This window comes from Ruditapes philippinarum, unplaced genomic scaffold (genome assembly GCF_026571515.1).
Source record: "Ruditapes philippinarum isolate M1 unplaced genomic scaffold, ASM2657151v2 ctg577_1_1_1_1, whole genome shotgun sequence".
In the NCBI taxonomy this organism is placed as follows: Eukaryota; Metazoa; Mollusca; class Bivalvia; order Venerida; family Veneridae; genus Ruditapes; species Ruditapes philippinarum.
Genome location: NW_026861265.1, coordinates 72,224 through 91,021, shown reverse-complemented (window position 1 = coordinate 91,021; position 18,798 = coordinate 72,224). Strand labels below are relative to the sequence as shown.

The 18,798-nt window shown below is 31.2% G+C and overlaps 1 protein-coding gene across 6 annotated transcripts in view; it reads right to left on the bottom strand.

Annotated features, from left to right (window-relative positions):
- The window catches only part of LOC132715090 (uncharacterized), a 69,576-nt gene that overhangs the window by 37,606 nt on the left and 13,172 nt on the right, over positions 1-18,798 (bottom strand). For 3 of the 6 annotated variants that reach the window (XM_060698062.1, XM_060698064.1, XM_060698066.1), the window contains 9 exons: positions 18,586-18,630; positions 16,760-16,900; positions 14,009-14,132; positions 13,247-13,361; positions 11,772-11,924; positions 10,872-11,000; positions 10,539-10,607; positions 9,925-10,013; positions 9,004-9,144 (listed from right to left, as the gene is read on the bottom strand). In XM_060698062.1, coding sequence (XP_060554045.1) covers positions 9,004-9,144; positions 9,925-10,013; positions 10,539-10,607; positions 10,872-11,000; positions 11,772-11,924; positions 13,247-13,361; positions 14,009-14,132; positions 16,760-16,900; positions 18,586-18,630 — 1,006 coding nt within the window. The remainder of the gene's footprint in view (positions 1-9,003; positions 9,145-9,924; positions 10,014-10,538; positions 10,608-10,871; positions 11,001-11,771; positions 11,925-13,246; positions 13,362-14,008; positions 14,133-16,759; positions 16,901-18,585; positions 18,631-18,798) is intronic. The other 3 variants (XM_060698063.1, XM_060698065.1, XM_060698068.1) reach the window with 1 other exon arrangement.

Sequence of the window (18,798 nt, the reverse complement as noted above, 5' to 3'; positions counted from 1 at the left end):
CTACTTATTAACATTTTTTCTATACTAAAAAGAGCATACAAAATGATTTTAAAATATTTTTTTAATATAATTGTCCATGCATTTAAATCTTCTTAAATCAAAATGAAAAAATTTTTTTTTTCCCCAAAATATGTCATGTTTTCATTTTAAATATGTCAAGTCTTTTACATTTATAAAAAAAAATAACAAATCAGTATAAAATAAGGTAACACAATAAGATCAGAGGACAAGAGTGTAGTGTTGTGAATATGACAATCATTAAGTGCAGGTCTGTTAAAGATAGGTTGACCTTCCACAGGTGGGAGGAAGGCGGTGGCATATTTCATATTCTAGTTGATGAATGGGACACTCACACCTGGATAATGCCTTCTAGATCCTGCAAACATGCACCATAAATGTCATAACAGTTAGTTTGTTTGACATTTCACACAGACTTTCTTGGTGCAAAGTCTTCCATCTAAGAATAATTTTTGTAATTGCAAAAAATAATACTCCAAAAGGCAACTTATTCAAAAGTCACTTCTGAACAAAAACTGTCAAATAGTTAAACATGTACATGCATAATTAGTTCTTAATTAACTGGACACTGAAACTTTAAAGCAATGATCGTTGTTACTTTTATTTGACCTTAACATCTGATGCTATATACAACTTCACTATACTACTATTTGACCTTAACATCTGATGCTATATACAACTTCACTATACTACTATTTGACCTTAACATCTGATGCTATATACAACTTCACTTTACTACTATATGACCTTAACATCTGATGCTATATACAACTTCACTATACTACTATATGACCTTAACATCTGATGCTATATACAACTTCACTATACTACTATATGACCTTGACATCTGATGCTATATACAACTTCACTATACTACTATATGACCTTGACATCTGATGCTATATACAACTTCACTATACTACTATATGACCTTGACATCTGATGCTATATACAACTTCACTATACTACTATATGACCTTGACATCTGATGCTATATACAACTTCACTATACTACTATATGACCTTGACATCTGATGCTATATACAACTTCACTATACTACTATATGACCTTGACATCTGATGCTATATACAACTTCACTATACTACTATATGACCTTGACATCTGATGCTATATACAACTTCACTATACTACTATATGACCTTGACATCTGATGCTATATACAACTTCACTATACTACTATATGACCTTGACATCTGATGCTATATACAACTTCACTATACTACTATATGACCTTGACATCTGATGCTATATACAACTTCACTATACTACTATATGACCTTGACATCTGATGCTATATACAACTTCACTATACTACTATATGACCTTGACATCTGATGCTATATACAACTTCACTATACAACTATATGACCTTGACACCTGATGCTATATACAACTTCACTATACTACTATATGACCTTGACACCTGATGCTTGATATGATATCACCATACATTTATATGATCCTGACATCCAATGCTATATAATATCTCATCAAACTTTTATGACCTTGAATCTGATGCTTTATATGATATCACCATAAAGTTATATCACCTTGACATCCAATCCTATTTAATACTTCACCAAACTTTTTTATGACCTTGAAATCTGATGCTTTATATGACTTGATCTTTGATGCTGTTTTGCAGAAAAGTCTTTATCAAAACAACATTTATACAATTCTTCTTTGGATTTGTATTTATGAATACATGTGTAAAAACTACATCTAGAAGAACTAGTATATAATATAATGAATATGATATGCAAGTGACCTTCACCTTTAATGACTCAAAGTGACAGTACATGGTATAGTTGAATAAAATTAATTTTGTTTTACTAAGCTCTTATTCAACAATGATATAATACAATTATTTTTACATGATAAAACACAACTTAACTTTTTGTTTACTAATCAAATGTCATTACTTAACAATCCTCCCAGGTGTTTACCCAGGATGTGTTTAGCGTTTTTCTTTAAAAAATATATAACTTATAATTTCCTAAAATACTGTCATATGTACCTTCCCACTTTCTAAATCATTACCCACCTTTTTTTACCTATGTGACTTTTATTATCACATTTATCCATCAAAAAATGAAAATTTAAATGTAACCATTCAAAAGGTAAATTAAATTAAACAGAAGAGGTAAAAGTTTGCTGCAATTACCAATGACATAATGTAACTGTAACATAATATATAACATAAAGAATTCACGATCAACATTCTTGTAACATTATAACATCTTCATTTTTCATCTATACATAATGTTATGATCGCTCGGGCGTGATCCAATGAGTTCACGGGCTTTTACGAGGGCTTCGAAGATGAAGACATACATGCAGCAGTTTAAATCAATTTTCTTTGCATGTCGACTACTGATCATTAAATATATATTAACTCAAGTTAGATGATGAAAGAATTAATAAAAAGAAAACCATTTTCCTTCATCCATCAACATCACAGAGGTGTACTGGATAAATCTTTTAGTATCAAAGAAGTTGTCAATCTAATTCTAAAATTGATGTATTTTTAGAAAAGGTACAATAAGGAGAGTCCAGCTGCAATTTGTTCTTCTTTTCATGTGAAAGATCTATAATAACTAATTTAAACTGCACCACATTACACCTGTTAGTTCAAAGGCCAAAATTTGCTGACAATAACCATTTGAATTATTTTAGTTATATAAAATGAGTCTCCACTTACAAAATAACAATCAAATTTAAGCAAAAGACATTAATAACAAAGCAAAAGACTGTTTAAATTCAGAAAATGACTTATGGACCTAACAAATGATTAAACATATTCCTAACAAACAAATCTTAGTTAATACTAATGTGTTTCTTAACCTGTGTAGATACATGATCATAATGTTCAGCCTTTCTTGCCATTGAGGTGTACTCTTTGCCATTAGTTTAAATAATATTTTATTTATAAGCATTACATTTACATGATAATTGACAAATAATAAATAGTACAGATTGAGTAGTAAGCTTGAAAGCTTTTTTAGAAACTCTTTCCGTAATCACTATCTCAAACAGTATGTAAAATGGTAACAATTATATGCATTTTTGAGTTAAATATACATAACATTTTCACTATAAACTTGCTTCTTTACATGTACAGGAAAGTTAGCAATTTACACTCTGGTTTTCCTAATCGAAACGACCTTAATAATAGAATATTGACATAAAAATGTGAAAGAAAACCCTATAGCTCTATAGCATAAATACACGTAAGTGATAAATGCACAAATTAGCACGTTTAAACTTATCAAGAAAAATAATAGAACTTTTAAACATGTTTAAAAAATTTAAGGAAAAATAAAGAAATGGAAACGTAAGTTAATTGTTGAAATTGTTGGGTAATAGATGGTAGGAAATAAGAGACAGATTTGAGAGAAAGAAAAAGAAAGACAACAGGAATGGTCACTAAAATACTATGGAGTTGATGGAACGAGTTTATAATATACTTTTGAGAAGATATTATGCTTCTAAATCTCTATTTCATATTAGTCGAAATAATAACTTTCTATTACATTTCAAAAACGTTTTTGTTCTGTGTAAATATGAGTGTATATGAAGGACTATTGCTTCATTTAAATCGTCAGCAATTGAATTATCACCATAGAGTAAAACGTTAAGTGTGACAGTTGTTATTTCACTTAAATTATTAAGAGAGGACATTTCGTTCATCTTGGTACCTTGGACACGAGAAGAAATAATGAGATGTGTTTTCTATGTCGCCACATTCACATAGGGGACTTTCTATTATTGTTTTTTGAAAACAAATGTTCTTTGAGAGAACTACAATGTGTTCTAAGTCTTGTGTGTATAATCTGGTATTTTCTCTCACCTACATAATAGTGAGAACGCACACTTTGAACATCTTCATTAAGTCTTCTTTTGAAAATTGAAATGGATGGTGAATTTCTGTAATTAACAGGAAGATTGTTCCAGTCTTTAATTGATGATGGCAAAAATGAATGAGAATAAAGTTGTGTGTGACAAATATATTTCTAGTGTTGTCTGCATTTCGTAAATTATTAATCTGAAAGATTCTCCTACTGTATCGGGAACTAATGAAGAGAGGTAATGAGGAGAAAGATTATTGAACATTTTATAAAGAGAATTGTTTGTTGTTTGTAGCGTCTTACTTTAAGGGGTTGTATGCAAGTATCTTCATAAAGATTAGAGATAGAAACTGTTTTTTTTTACCTTTTTATTTTGCACTTCAAGTTTTTATTTTTTCAATTCAAATTTATTTTTGTTTAGTTTGTTGTCCCAAAAAACATCGGGATTCCCGAAGGGGCCAATAAAAAAGATATATAGTTATAATGACTTTCGATCAAAAATGAATTCAAAGATTCATTATAAAATCTTTGCCCGGGTTTTTTGGGAATATTTTTTATGTGGAAACCAAAATTTCCCTCATTAGAAAATTTTTCCCAAGATGTTGGTGAGGTATTCATTTTTTTGCCATTGACATTTTACTTCAAAAATTTAATTTTTGCCTTTGGGTTTTTCCCGAATTCAAACCTTTTTGTCCTTTGGCTTAACCTCAAATTTAAACCCTTTTTTTTTTATATTTTTACCTCAAATTCAACTTTTTTTAAGAACAAATACTGGAAAATTTAAATCAACCATTTTGCCATTCAATTAAACCTTTTTTTACAATTAACATACACTGCAAATTTAACCTTTTTATACATTGAGCATACACTGCAAATTGAACATTTTTACCATTTAGCATAATGGTACTGCAAAATCAATCATTTTGGCATTTGGCATAAAACGAAAATATAAATTTCAAAACATTTTGTCATGCTCATTATGTCATTTAGCATGATACTGGAAAAGAAACAAGAATAACTTATGTAATCCTCAGATACAATCATATTATGTATGTTTCAATTGATATAATACTGATCATAAGATGGGAATATTAGCAACTAAGTAAAATTTATCGCATGTAACTAATATAGAAAGCTATTTCATATTTGTTAAGTACGAAATCAGGTACATAATAATCGAATAAAAACTCATCAAAACATCCGATTTTGGAAAAGAAAGAACAATCAGAAGATAAGGTGTATATCTACAAAGATACAATTTTTGGTATTCATCAAAGAGTTGATAGCATTTATCAAAATCATTAGAAAACTTGATGTTAAACAGAAAACTTAAGGTATACTGATAAATCTGTCAAAGTGAAATAATGACTTCACCAATTCATCTTTAAAAATAAATGTAAGGTTACATGGAAAAAAATATTTGTTTAACGTTCAAAGGTAATGTTCTGTGTTGTAAAAGTATAAAAATTAGTTTAAAATTTTACAAATCTGAATTAAAGTAAAGTTCAAGTTATAAGACCAAACAAAATGGTGACCTTTATAGTAAAATGTTCTTTATAGTAGACAATTCTTCCGATATTTCATATTGACTTTGGATCCTTTAAATTACTGAATTTTACATGATTTTAACATTTCCAAAGTTATTCAATCTGCAGAAATTTATTGTAGGTCAATATTTTTTTACATATATAACTATCTATTTCACAAATTTATCATTCAAATTGAATGCTGGACACTGAACAACTAACAAATGCATTTGCTTTAATTTGTAAAAAAAAAACAACAACAACCAAACATTTTGTTTTATCCGATATTTTGAAAGCTAAAATTATTTTCACTAATGACATGTAAGATAAAATAGTTTCTGACATACAGTCTACGATGTTAAAGGAGATAGGTACAAAGTTTGACGTTCCCTGGCACGCTAACATACAACATCACCAGGTGGCGCTAGCACCGCAGAGGGAGCCACGTAGATAATTGCTCCTACTTATGTCAGGTCATTTAATTCTCATCAATATTAGAACTCTGTGTACATACAGTACACGTCATTTTACAAAGAAAAAAATACGTAGATAAAAAACATGAAATATGTCTGCCCATTATTATGTAACTGAACACTAATCTAATGAAATTTTGTGAGAGATAAAAAAGCATTTTAAGTGGTGTAAAGAGAACAGGTGTTAGAATACAAATGAACAGTAATACGGTGCACATCTTAAGTCCCGAAGGCCACAAACGCACACTTATTGTACACCGTATACTGTATCATCTACCATACTGCTATGTTGATAGTAAAAATCACTTAAAACATAACCATACTCAATAAATTAAAACAATAAAACAGAGTTATAGTTGTTGTATAAACAAATATCATTTTAAGAACTATTGAAATCACATGTCAGTAATTAGCTGAAGAAGAAGGTACATGTACAATTAAGCAAACTTGATCCTTCACTGCTCTGATCTGATAAAATAGTCATGGACATGTGATAAATGGTTCCAAAATCATTTTTGTTCTTTCATTTTAACCGAAAAATCCCTCCATTTTAAAAAAAAATTGTATTCTTAACGCAGTAAAAATATAGTAAAAAATACCACAAAATCAGTCATATAACATGAAACTATTTCTTGATTTATCAATTTTCTTTTACTTTTCTTGACATCTTAATACATTTTTCTCAGGGTTGAGTTTCATGAAATATTTTGGCTCATCTGATGGCATGCTTTAAACTAAAATGAAAACTTTAGTAGCACCCTCCCCCCCCCCCCCCCCCCCCCCCCAAAAAAAAACCTCCAAAAAAAAAATGTGTTTTTTGTTCGCACTGATATTCGCTTCACAATTACACTTTACAAGCCATGTTCTTTAACCTTATATTTTATTTTGAAAGTGTTTATTACATTATAATATTTGGGAAAAATCTTAAAAATATGATAAAAATAAAGAAGAAATTCTTCTGCTAACAAACTTATAGATGAAACATTAAAACTGAACAATCAATAAAACATTTTAAGGTAAAAAAAAGTACCATGTTTTCAATTTGTAACACAGTGCCCCCTTAAAAAAGCATTAACATACTTTTGGGGGCAATATGTCATTTGTTTTAAGATTTTATATTTCAACAACAATTCACCATGCAATAAGAAGAATTATTATCCTGTGGGCAATGGTATATCTGATGAGATCAGTAGTTTATCATATACATACATTTTAACTGATCTTTATACAGATAAACCTTCACCAGACATCAATGCTTTTTTTTTTACATCTTTCCTAGTTCGCCAGCAAACTATTTCATTCATGGTTTTATAACAAAACTGTTTATGCTAATGGAACAATTATTGTAAACTTTTAAATCAGTGATAAAATCCGTCTTCAGGGGAAATAATTTATTGCTGACAAAACGATCGCAAAATCGCATTAGTTTGTTTTTGAGTTTGATTTTTTTTCTTTATATTCATATAATGTATAAATATCCATTTCTATATAAATATATTGACAAAATAAACAGATACGTAAAATGTTTATGTTTAAAATGTAATAGTCACAAAAAAGTGATTTTATTATTTTGATATCTTAACTGTTTAAATGTAACATTTTCTTTTGACAAGGCAGATATTTATTTGAGATGAAAATCAGCAGGTTGTTGCACATAAATTTGTATGTGAAAATTTCACGTGAACATTTTAACATTTTACACAAAACTTGTGGTTAGCCATAAAATCATTTTATTTTATATTATCATACAATATGTATTATATTGTTCTTTACATTTATAAACAAGGTGTATAAGAAACTGCTACATGAAATTTCCATGAAATATGTAAAAAAAAATCTTATCAGTCCAAGACAAACAGGAATTGCCTTTTTCCTTCATACTGCTGTATATAAAAGAAATGTTATAAATCACCATTAATGAATCAACCTAATAAATTTTAATTTTCAGACAATATTTGAATTAGAAAAACATGATGTAAAAACATGATGAAAAAACATGATAAAATAACATGAACAATATGAGGAGGACCAGCATGATCTCAAACAATCCCATCATTTATTTCACTCTGTACAGTAATAAACAACAAGAACACTGTCTTCATTAAAGGAATTCTAATAAATAAGAATTAAAATCTTATTAACGTAACTCTGGACAGTGTATTCCCTCTAATGTAATGGAAAGATAAGCATGATTTTTTTTCCACAAGCATTATGGTTTTTGTTTTGGCTACCAGAATTACCAGAACTCTTTGTAACTCCCCAAAAACCAACCCTCCATACTGCATACTTAGTGTATTTAATCATGTATTTTTATGAAAAATAAATGATTCATTAGATTTAATGAAATGTACTGAAAAGAATGATAATCTGGTGGTTAGGCCTTCATAAGCTGTACTAGGGAACATTATCAGACTGATGGAATGCTAACTGACATTTGACCATGTAAATATTGGTACAAGATAAGTGGAAAGAAGTTGTAAACAATTATGAAAAAGTGGTATATAATTGGTATTGATATAAGATGTTGTTTGTGTAGTAACAGAAACCGTATGATGAGAGATCAGTGAATGGTTAATCACCTTTAAACAACTGCACAGGTAGCTAACTGTATATACTACCTGTATAATTGTGTAAGGTAAGCAACTCTGATATCACCACGTATCAGCAGTACAACATGGATTAACTGCTCTTACACAGTCTTTACGTATCTCATAATATTCTTCTTTTGAATTTGGCACTGTGAGGGATTTTTACAATAAAATGCTGGAAGTCAGCAGCCAATAGTAAAGAGGCTGGCCATACTGCATATTAACAAAGGCAAGTTATGTCTGAAACTAGAATACAAACGGTAAAACAATTTCTTTTATTCACAACAGTACAGCCAGCTTTTCACAAACTTGTATCTAAGGGCAACAACTCTTAAAACTCCTAAATTTGTGTCAGAATCAGAGTTTTGTGGCATTGCAGTTTCAAATTACAAGACTTTTCACTCTTTCAAGATGAATACACAGAATATTAGACACTAGAAATTTAGTTCCTAGAATCAAGGAATATTACACTATTTACAGTTGTCATAGTAACATGTAGATATGAATACACATTAAACAAGAACCTACCTATCTTTAGAAGCTGAGACAACATGAGTACCATCAAAAGCTATACTATTAACTGCCATTTTATGCCCTCTGATAACATTACAACATAGGTAAGATGTTCGTCTCCACACACGTACCGTACAATCTGCCGAACCAGATATTCTGAAAAAAATATACAATGTATCATAAGATTGCCTTAAATATTTAATACTTCCTATCAATAATTTCATACTATCAAAAGATTGGATACTATTAAGGCATTTTTTTTCTGTTGTATCTTATATTATTTGAAAAGCAGTCATGCAACTCCACTCTTAATATTTAACCCTTAAACCTGCGCATTTGTATGACAGACTGAGCTTGTTTTAAATTTGCTTCCCTCCATTATTGCATTTGGGTTCTTGACCAAACTGCATGAAACCATAGACTTGCCGGGCTCTGGTTGAATAAGCCTGTTTATTGTTAGCAGCAATAAACTAATTCTAAAAAGCTTAAAGGCCCATTATGCCCAAGAAATGCTCTCCAAAACTTTTTATTTTGGTGTACTTTTTATAATTTCCAAAACATTACTCAAAAGTCAATTACCCAGACATTCTTTTTCTTATGATGCTTTTTGGCAAAAAGAGCAGTTATGGTGAATGAGTATTTTGTATGGAAGTAAATACTACTTTGTTTACATTTTGTTACTGTAATAACAAATTATTTCTCATTAAGTGCTAATTTTTTCGCGTCAAAAGCGTCTACCATGCTCTTAAACCATTATATAAATGTTATAAAATTCATATTTGCCATTTCTAAAGAAGTAAAAATTTATTCAAAATGCCTTTAACAAAATCATGTCCACTCTTATTTCATCTTTATTCTTTAAGCTGCACAGGCAAGTTTAATAAATTCAGGAGGTTTAAAAAAGAAAATTATGGGTGCAGATTTTCGAATACTTACAGGAAGTCCTGGTTCATGGCCAGGCATGTAACACTATCAGAATGATCAGTTAGAATGTATCGTCTGCATAAATTACGTAAATCCCAAATCTGTAAACAGAAAGAGAATGATCAAAATTCTGACAATTCTTGCTGTTCTTCAATGGTCAAATTAAATATTTTTATAAAAACTCTATAAACGGCAAAATTATGTTCTATCTATTCTCTTATGCTCGATTGTTGAAAGAGTTGTAACAAAGAGTGTTTCTATTATTTAAGACATATGAATCTTGTACGTTAACAGAGTAAAATGTTGCAGAATATTTTGCTGCTGTTTTCAGAACTGTTTAAGCAGTTAAGCAAGGATTTCATGCATGCACCATTTGATTTTTAAGCAAATATACATTTTGCTGTTATTTTCAGTTTTTCTTCAGCAGTTCAGCAATGATTTCATGCACCCAGCATTAGGAAAAAACAATCATATTACTGTCAGACAGTTATTTTAGAATTACTTGTTTTCAAAATTCAAACAATAATTTTATAAAGAAAAGGGCAGCAGATATATAGCTTTACACACTTAAATGTGAGAATATCTTGAATAAAGATCTTTAACATTAAGAAATGATAATAACATACCATCACTGTAGTATCCCAGGACCCTGTAGCTAGTTCATTACCAACAAAGTTTAAACATCGTATTCCTCCCTGAAATACAACAAAATCATGATTTGTCAGTTCATGTATCTTTTAATGCTTTGAAATTTTTTCTAATATCTTGCATGATAAGGCACCATGACATCTATATCAGACTGCCTTGTAAATTATAATATGGTCATGATCTTTAACCTAAATCATATAGAATGGATAAACACATAACCTTCATAGCAAAATCTATTTATACTTGTTGAACATAGATATTGAGCACGAATGCTCTTGTTTATAAAGTGTAGAATCAATACTAAGTTTTACCTTATGTCCAAAGAATTTGTGCAGACTGCGTCCACTTCTGATATCCCACATTCTGATGACTCTGTCCAGACCAGCAGAGATCAGTCTACGCTGGTCAAATTGTATACATGTTATACCACTCATGTGACCCTGCAATGTATAAAACATTTTTTTTCTTTGTTGTCTTTTTTTTGTAAGTTCTTATTTTCCTGTTTTAATTCAGCCCTTCATTCAATCCTATGGTTTTTACATATTGTTGGTTTTTATTATCAATGATTCCAGTGAGTGAAGTGTTGAGAATTGAATACTGTTTATTAGACTGGTGCCAGGGGCAAGGGGTATATGAGAGATAATCCATTTTCTATTATCTCTATTGATCAGAATCAATTAAACTGAGTATGCAATTTTCCCTTGTTTACTTTTGTAATATCGTTCTTAAAGGATCTTCCCTTTTCTAAAATATTGATTATTAAATTCAATTGATTTACTGATTTTTGTCTTTGCTTTGTTCAGTTTTAAGTCACACCAACACTGTAAAGGTAATTAAACAACTTAACAGCTTTATTTAGTGGAGGGAAACCATAAGTGCCCTCTGTGCATTATTTCAGGCACAAAGAGTCACTCAAGTAAAACCATAAACTTTCCATAAGCCCACTAGATTGCTTCCTAGCTTGAAAGATTTCAAAGTGTCTGGTGGGATTTCAAACCCAGAGCAATGACAAGCAAGTGAATGACCTTTTATTGTTCAACAGCAGTGGCCCAGATTTTTTGAGGGAAACATTATTTTATCTCCATATTAACAATATCTAAATATGAAGATAATCTTTACATCATCAGCATAGATTGATGTTTATTTGTTCCTAAAGTACAACTACTTGAAAGACACTATGTTTATTCAAATATATTTTGTATAGTTATTACCTGTAGTTTTCTAGCCCTGAGAACACTTCTTACTTCTCCAACAAAAACTGCTTGTTTCCTTCTTCTAGATCTAGCTTCTTCTTCTTCATCCTCATCATCTCTTGGTGTTTGATCCATTTGCCATTCTAGACTCATATGTGGCTTTGCTTTACCCTGAAATATCAAAATAATTATACAGTGTAATTACAATTTCACACAACTAAGATGCCAACATAAAAAAGTTATATCACTTCTGATGATTCATTCATCAGAGAATCTTTGGGATCTTCACAAAAGCAAATTAAAGGTACCAAATTACTAAGATCAGCTAATAAAATTGGCAAATGCATATGTTGGCAATAAGCTATGTTAAAATGCTAAAACAAGATAACATCACAGTCACCAAGACTGCAAATATAACATGAGAATTAAGGTACTGTTGAAGACATTGCTTCTGTGAAATCTAGATAGAAGCTGTGGAGATTTTGTCTTATGTCTTATAAACAATTTATAGTTTGTAACAGAAAGATACAAATGCATCAAACAATTCTGCGGTGGCTGGGATTCAAACTCACAACCTCCTGCTAACACCACTGAACCAGAGAATGGATTCTGTGATGCAATTATAATTCCAAAAGTAGTTTGCTATCAATTGTAACACACCCATTCTTCAGAAAGTCAACATTTATGATGAAGGAATGAGTTATTTCCAAGCCAGCAACCATTTTGGTAATGAATCAGAAACCATTTCAATTTTAAAATCAGAAACCATTTCATTGTTTAAACAAATTTCAGGAGCCAGACTTTCCAGACAAGCCTTCATCTAATGGACATTTTTAGGTTTGTGATAGATAGATGCAAATGCATCAGAAAAGAACCTGCCATGGCTGGGATTTGAACTCGAGATCCCCTGCTCACAAGCTAAGGTGACAACACTTTAGACCGCTAAGCTAAAGAATCAATTCCCTGACACAATTGTTAGCGGTTGTACTGATAGTTATGAAGGTAGTGTGCACTCAACTGTGTGTGTGTCAAAATCATCAACATACCAGTACACATTTAGCTTTTCATGAACCTTGGATTGTTTGTCAGCCATTTTTTTAATGTTAATGAACTTTCAGTCTGAAAGAAAGTTTTTGAAATAGTTGACTGAATTTTATCCCCATATGTAGTCATTAATAGTACCTAAATTATACCTTAATGGTCGGTACAAGTTGTACCTTTGACTGTACAAAGTATGATATGAGCCGCGTCACGACAAAACCAACATAGTGCGTTTGCGACCAGCATGGATCCAGACCAGCCTGCGCATCCGCGCAGTCTGATCAGGATCCATGCTGTTCGCTATCAGTTTCTCTACTTGTGATAGGGTTTGTAAGCGGACAGCATGCATCCGGATCAGACTACGCTGATGCGCAGGCTGGTCTGGATTCATGCTGGTCACAAACGCATTATGTTGGTTTTGTCGTGATGCGGCTCATATAATGATAATTTACCATGATATCTTCAGCAGGAAAGAGATCAGGTCTTATATCATAGGCAGCATCGTCCATACCAGCATCATCTACCATCTCTTTTCTTCTTCTTAATATTGATGGACCTGCTCTAGGACTGTCAACATAATAAATGTAACTTTATTGCACTTTTTCTCTCTGTTTTATGTTGTACAGTCATACTTTGATTATTGCTTGATTATATAATTATTCATTACATGTATTTCAATTTAACTTATTTATTTCAGTTTGTGTATTTATGTTGTGTATATGTTAACTGTGTTAACTGTTTATATATTGTAATTTTATTGTGTGCATCAGCTGAGGCCCACATGGAAGATCAGGAAACCGAATGTGTAAGCCTTATTAAATTCAGGTGTTATTTACGAACTTACTTACTTACATTATATGACAACTTGAAACAATTTCAATACAAACAGTTTTACCCCAGACAATTAATTTTTAGTAAACAACACATGACAATAAAGGCCAAGCGTTAATTCTTTCTTTAATCAGCTCATTAACTTACAACAGAAATATTCAAATCATCATTCTGATTTAAGTTTGTTCCAGATTTTAGTGGTCATTAAAAAAAATAGTAACAATTTTTAAGTTAAAAACAATGGACAATTACCTTATTCAAAACATGTTCATATATTTGTTTTAGACTTTATTAGTCTCTAACAATAAAGGAACTATTTTCTTGTTAAAAAAGTAGCTTTTACACTTGTATATTATTTGTTTTATATATATAAGTGAACTTACGTCATGCCTGCCTGCATTCTCTTAATTCTATCAAATCTGTCCTCAGACTTAGATAAAATCTCAACCCCTCCCTCTGTAGATACAGCACGTATAGGTTCCTGACTGAAATATCCTGGTCTTTTCTCTGGAAACAATAAATAAAATGCTTGATTTAAAGGCAAAATATTTAACAATCAATCCTAAAAAGCTTGATAAAAAGTGCAAAACAATTCAACAATTCATCCAGGTAAAGTGGTCGCCTTGTGATAAAAGTGCCTCTTAACCCAGGAAACTTAGGGTCAACCCTCAAGGGGTCACAAACACATTTCAAAATATGAAACCAGTACTGGTTTAGTTCCTGAGAGTTGTTCAAGTAAGAAAATTATAAGCTTTTTTCACAATCAGGCCCAAATACATAATCATTATAATGTTTAATTCAACAATTTCTAAAATATAAATGTTAAAAGTGTGTTTCTGGATTCACATTTACCAACTGTAAAACACATTTACCTCTGGGTGTTGGTTCTGTTTCGTCACAAACATTGATAGATGAAAGAAGTTAAATAAGTAAATACATGTATAATTCAAAATGAAAATGTAATAAGTAACAAGAGGGCCATGATGGCCCTGAAGTCGCTCACCTGTACATAGGCCCCCGGAGCAGGGCCAGTTTAAAGCCCGGGGCTTTTATTTGAACAAACTTTGTAGACAACCATTAGAAGATGTTTCATGCTAAACATCTAAGGTCTTGCTCGTTGGGATTTTTAAAAGAAGATTTTTTTAAGTTTTTTCTTTACACATATAGTTAAAAACAATGACACACCTGGGGCAGGGCCAGTTTTGACCCCAGGGCTTTTATTTGAACAATCTTTGTAGACACTTACTAGAAAATGTTTCATGCTTAATATCTAAACTCTAGCTATTCGGGTTTTTTAAAAGAGATTTTTAAGTTTTGCTATACTCATATAACGAAAATCAATGTCCCCCGCAGCGGGGCCAATTTTGACTCCAGGGCTTTTATTTGAACAAAATTTGAAGACACTCACTAGAAGATGCTTCGTGCTTAATATCTAAACTCTTGCTATTTGAGTATTTTCAAAGAAGATTTTTCAATTTTTGCTATAGTTTTACACATATAGGGAAAATGAATGACCTCCGGGGTGGGGCCAATTTTGACCCCAGGGCTTTTATTTGAACAAACTTTGTAGACAATCACTAGAAGATGTTTCATGCTTAATATCTAAACTCTAGCTATTTGGTTTTTTCCAAAGAAGATTTTTTAAGTTTTTCCTATACACATATAAGAAAATTTGGAAAATCAATGACCCCCAGGGCCGGGCAAATTTTGACCCCAGGGCTTTTATTTGAACAAACTTGGTAGACACCCATTAGAAGATGTTTCATGCTAAATATCTTAGCTCTAGCTCTTTGGGTTCTTTAAAAGAAGATTTTTTAAGTTTTTACTATATGTATAAATGGAAAATCAATGAACCCCTGGGGTGGGGTCAACTTTGACCCCAGGGCTTTTATTTGAACAAACTTTGAAGACACTCACTAGAAGATGCTTCGTGCTTAATATCTAAACTCATGCTATTTGAGTTTTTTCAAAGAAGATTTTTCAATTTTTGTTAAAGTTTTACACATAAAGGGAAAATGAATGACCTCCGGGGCCAATTTTGACCCCAGGGCTTTTATTTGAACAAACTTTGTAGACAATCACTAGAAGATGTTTCATGCTTAATATCTAAACTCTAGCTATTTGGTTTTTTCCAAAGAAGATTTTTTAAGTTTTTCCTATACACATATAAGGAAATTTGGAAAATCAATGACCCCCAGGGCCGGGCAAATTTTGACCCCAGGGCTTTTATTTGAACAAACTTGGTAGACACCCATTAGAAGATGTTTCATGCTAAATATCTTAGCTCTAGCTCTTTGGGTTCTTTAAAAGAAGATTTTTTAAGTTTTTACTATATGTATAAATGGAAAATCAATGACCCCCTGGGGTGGGGTCAACTTTGACCCCAGGGCTTTTATTTGAACAATCATGGTAGACATCCATTTGAGATGTTTCATGCTAAATGTCTTAGCTCTAGCTCTTTTGGTACTTTAAAAGAAGATTTTTTAAAATTTTTACTATATGTATATAGGGAAAATCAATGACCCCCTGGGGCAGGGCCAATTTTGACCCCAGGCTTTTATTTGAACGAACTTGGTAGACACCCATTAGAAGATGTTTCATGCTAAATATCTTAGCTCTAGCTCTATGGGTTCTTTAAAAGAAGGTTTTTTAAGTTTTTACTATATGCATATAGGGAAAATCAATGACCCCCTGGGGCGGGGCCAATTTTGACCCAAGGGCTTTTATTTGATCAAACTTGGTAGACACTCACCAGAAGATGTTTCATGCCAAAAAATCTAAGCTCTAGCTCTTTGGGTTTTTTAGAAGAAGATATTTTAAGTTTTTTCTTTTGGTTGCCATGGCAACCAGAGTTCTGCATGGAATTAAATTCTTTGAACAATTTTCAAAGGTGACCACCAAAGGAACATTCCTGTGAAGTTTGGATGAAATTGGCTTAGTGGTTTATGAGGAGATGTCATTTAAAGTAAAAGTTTACGGACAACGGACGAAAAGCGATCACAAAAGCTCACCCTGTCACTTTGTGACAGGTGAGCTAAAAACATGCATAATTCAAAATGAAAATGTATTCTATGCCCTTGTAAATATTCTACTGAGATATTCTATATTTCATACAGATTCACATTATGACATACCTGGCTTTTTCTCCCATTTAAGTTTATATTCATCATCAAACTCACGGAGGTCCTCGGACAACACGCTGTGAGCATCATCATCCTCCCCTCTCTCTTGACGTCGTATTGCCGAGATAGTGCCTCGATGTACCTCTAACTCAACTGTAATATACAATACGTTATGTCATACTGATCCTTAATGAAACTCTTATGATTTGCTACTTTTTATCATGTCCATGCAAATCTCATGTCATCACACAAAATTAGTCAAAAAGATAAGTTAGTTCATTATAATTACAAAATGTCTAAAACTGATTACAGACAAGATTAAAAACTCACTGCATAATAAACAATAGTAAAGAAACAGAAGAGCTAAATAATAATACAGAATTGGAAAGTTTAAAAAAATATACAATATAATAAGTAGAAGAGAAAAAGAGCATAATAAATATAGTTCACAAATGTAATTTATTAAATATCAAAAACCTGAAAGTTAAAACTTACATTTCTGGTTTCTCAAATTCCTCATGCACATTTTTGAAAAACATGTGTACACAGTCATATCATATTTCACTCATTTGTCATTACTTTAAAAGATTCTTTCCAACAAATAATTTATACCTCTTATCACTAAGTTTAGTTTACAGAAAAAGATCAAAAATCAACAAAAAAAAGTCTGAATTAGTTGTTAAGTATGGTTATCAATGGATGCTTTTTTCCCCTTTCAAATTAATCATCAAACATCAAAGAACAGCAAAAAAACTTGGCTCTTCCTGAAATCTATATTAGAGCTAATAAAAATCTCAGCAGAAATTATAATGACTTTACCACACTTTAAAAGCTTAAATTTATTGTCAACTCACAAAAAAAACAACAACAAAAATACGTCTTTGACCTAAGATTTTCTGAACATAAATTTTATTGAAATGTTTAGAAATCAGATGATATATCGTGACAAGAGTAAATCCCTTCAAATCGTAAACTTCTGACGTAGAACGAGTCAAGTGCTTAGACATGGATTTCGGTGATAATAAAGCGCTTTAGTGACGAAGATAACATAAGGTGCATTGGTATTATATCTAAACTATGGCATAATTGTAAAGTAATCATTAAGATAGTGTCTATGAACATGGGTAGTTAGGATATTTACCAACATTGACACGGGGAATTATCACGGGAATTATCACATACATGTTGTATTTGATAAAGGCTCGGAGCCCTAATCTTTAAAACATTGACAATATATCTAGTCTGACTGATCTTTTACACTGAAAACAGTGAATTTATTGTTAGAAAATGAGAATTGGGGGAACATTTATCATTGTGACTCATAGTTCATCTATTTTAAATATTACGTATATAAAATTGTTAAAAGGTCTCTTGCTTAGTTGATTTTTAAAATGGGGAGGTTCAATTAAGAGGCACTGAAGTCTTCTTAAGAGTCCTTAACATAATGTATGAAACAAGATTCTTTCTTTCTACCATTAAATAAAGTAATAGAATATAAGAAGGAAGATAAATTTCATGAAAGTAATGAGTAAAGATTTTTCCATGCTGGTCTGTCATGCATTGTCTAGAATGGTGCAATATTATTTGTGAGAGAGACATCAGTTCAATTGAGCAAGAAAACAAAATATTTAAAAAAGTAACGGAATTAAAATTTAAAAAAAGAAGCTTTTTTATGTGAGAAGCTGAAAAATAAAACAACAGATAATTTTAGAAAATACAAGTTAGGCAAGTGTCATACATAAAGCTGTCACTTGTTTACATTGTGACGAAGCATAAAAAAGCTCTACTAGATATACTAAAGCAGCGAAACATCACTCTGGTTACCATGGCAACATTACCTATGACAGGTGTCCCCCTAGCAGCTTCTCGCTGTTTCTCTTTCTCTGCGTTAATAAACATTCAGTAAACAGACCATGCATTCTAGCAATTAATTCTACTAAAAATAATTCAGCAAATTCTACAACAAACTTTGAAAAGCAAACTTATCAAAAACTTTAAAAATAAGGTATTTTTTTGCATTTTTATTGGAAAAAAAATGAGCCGTGTCACGA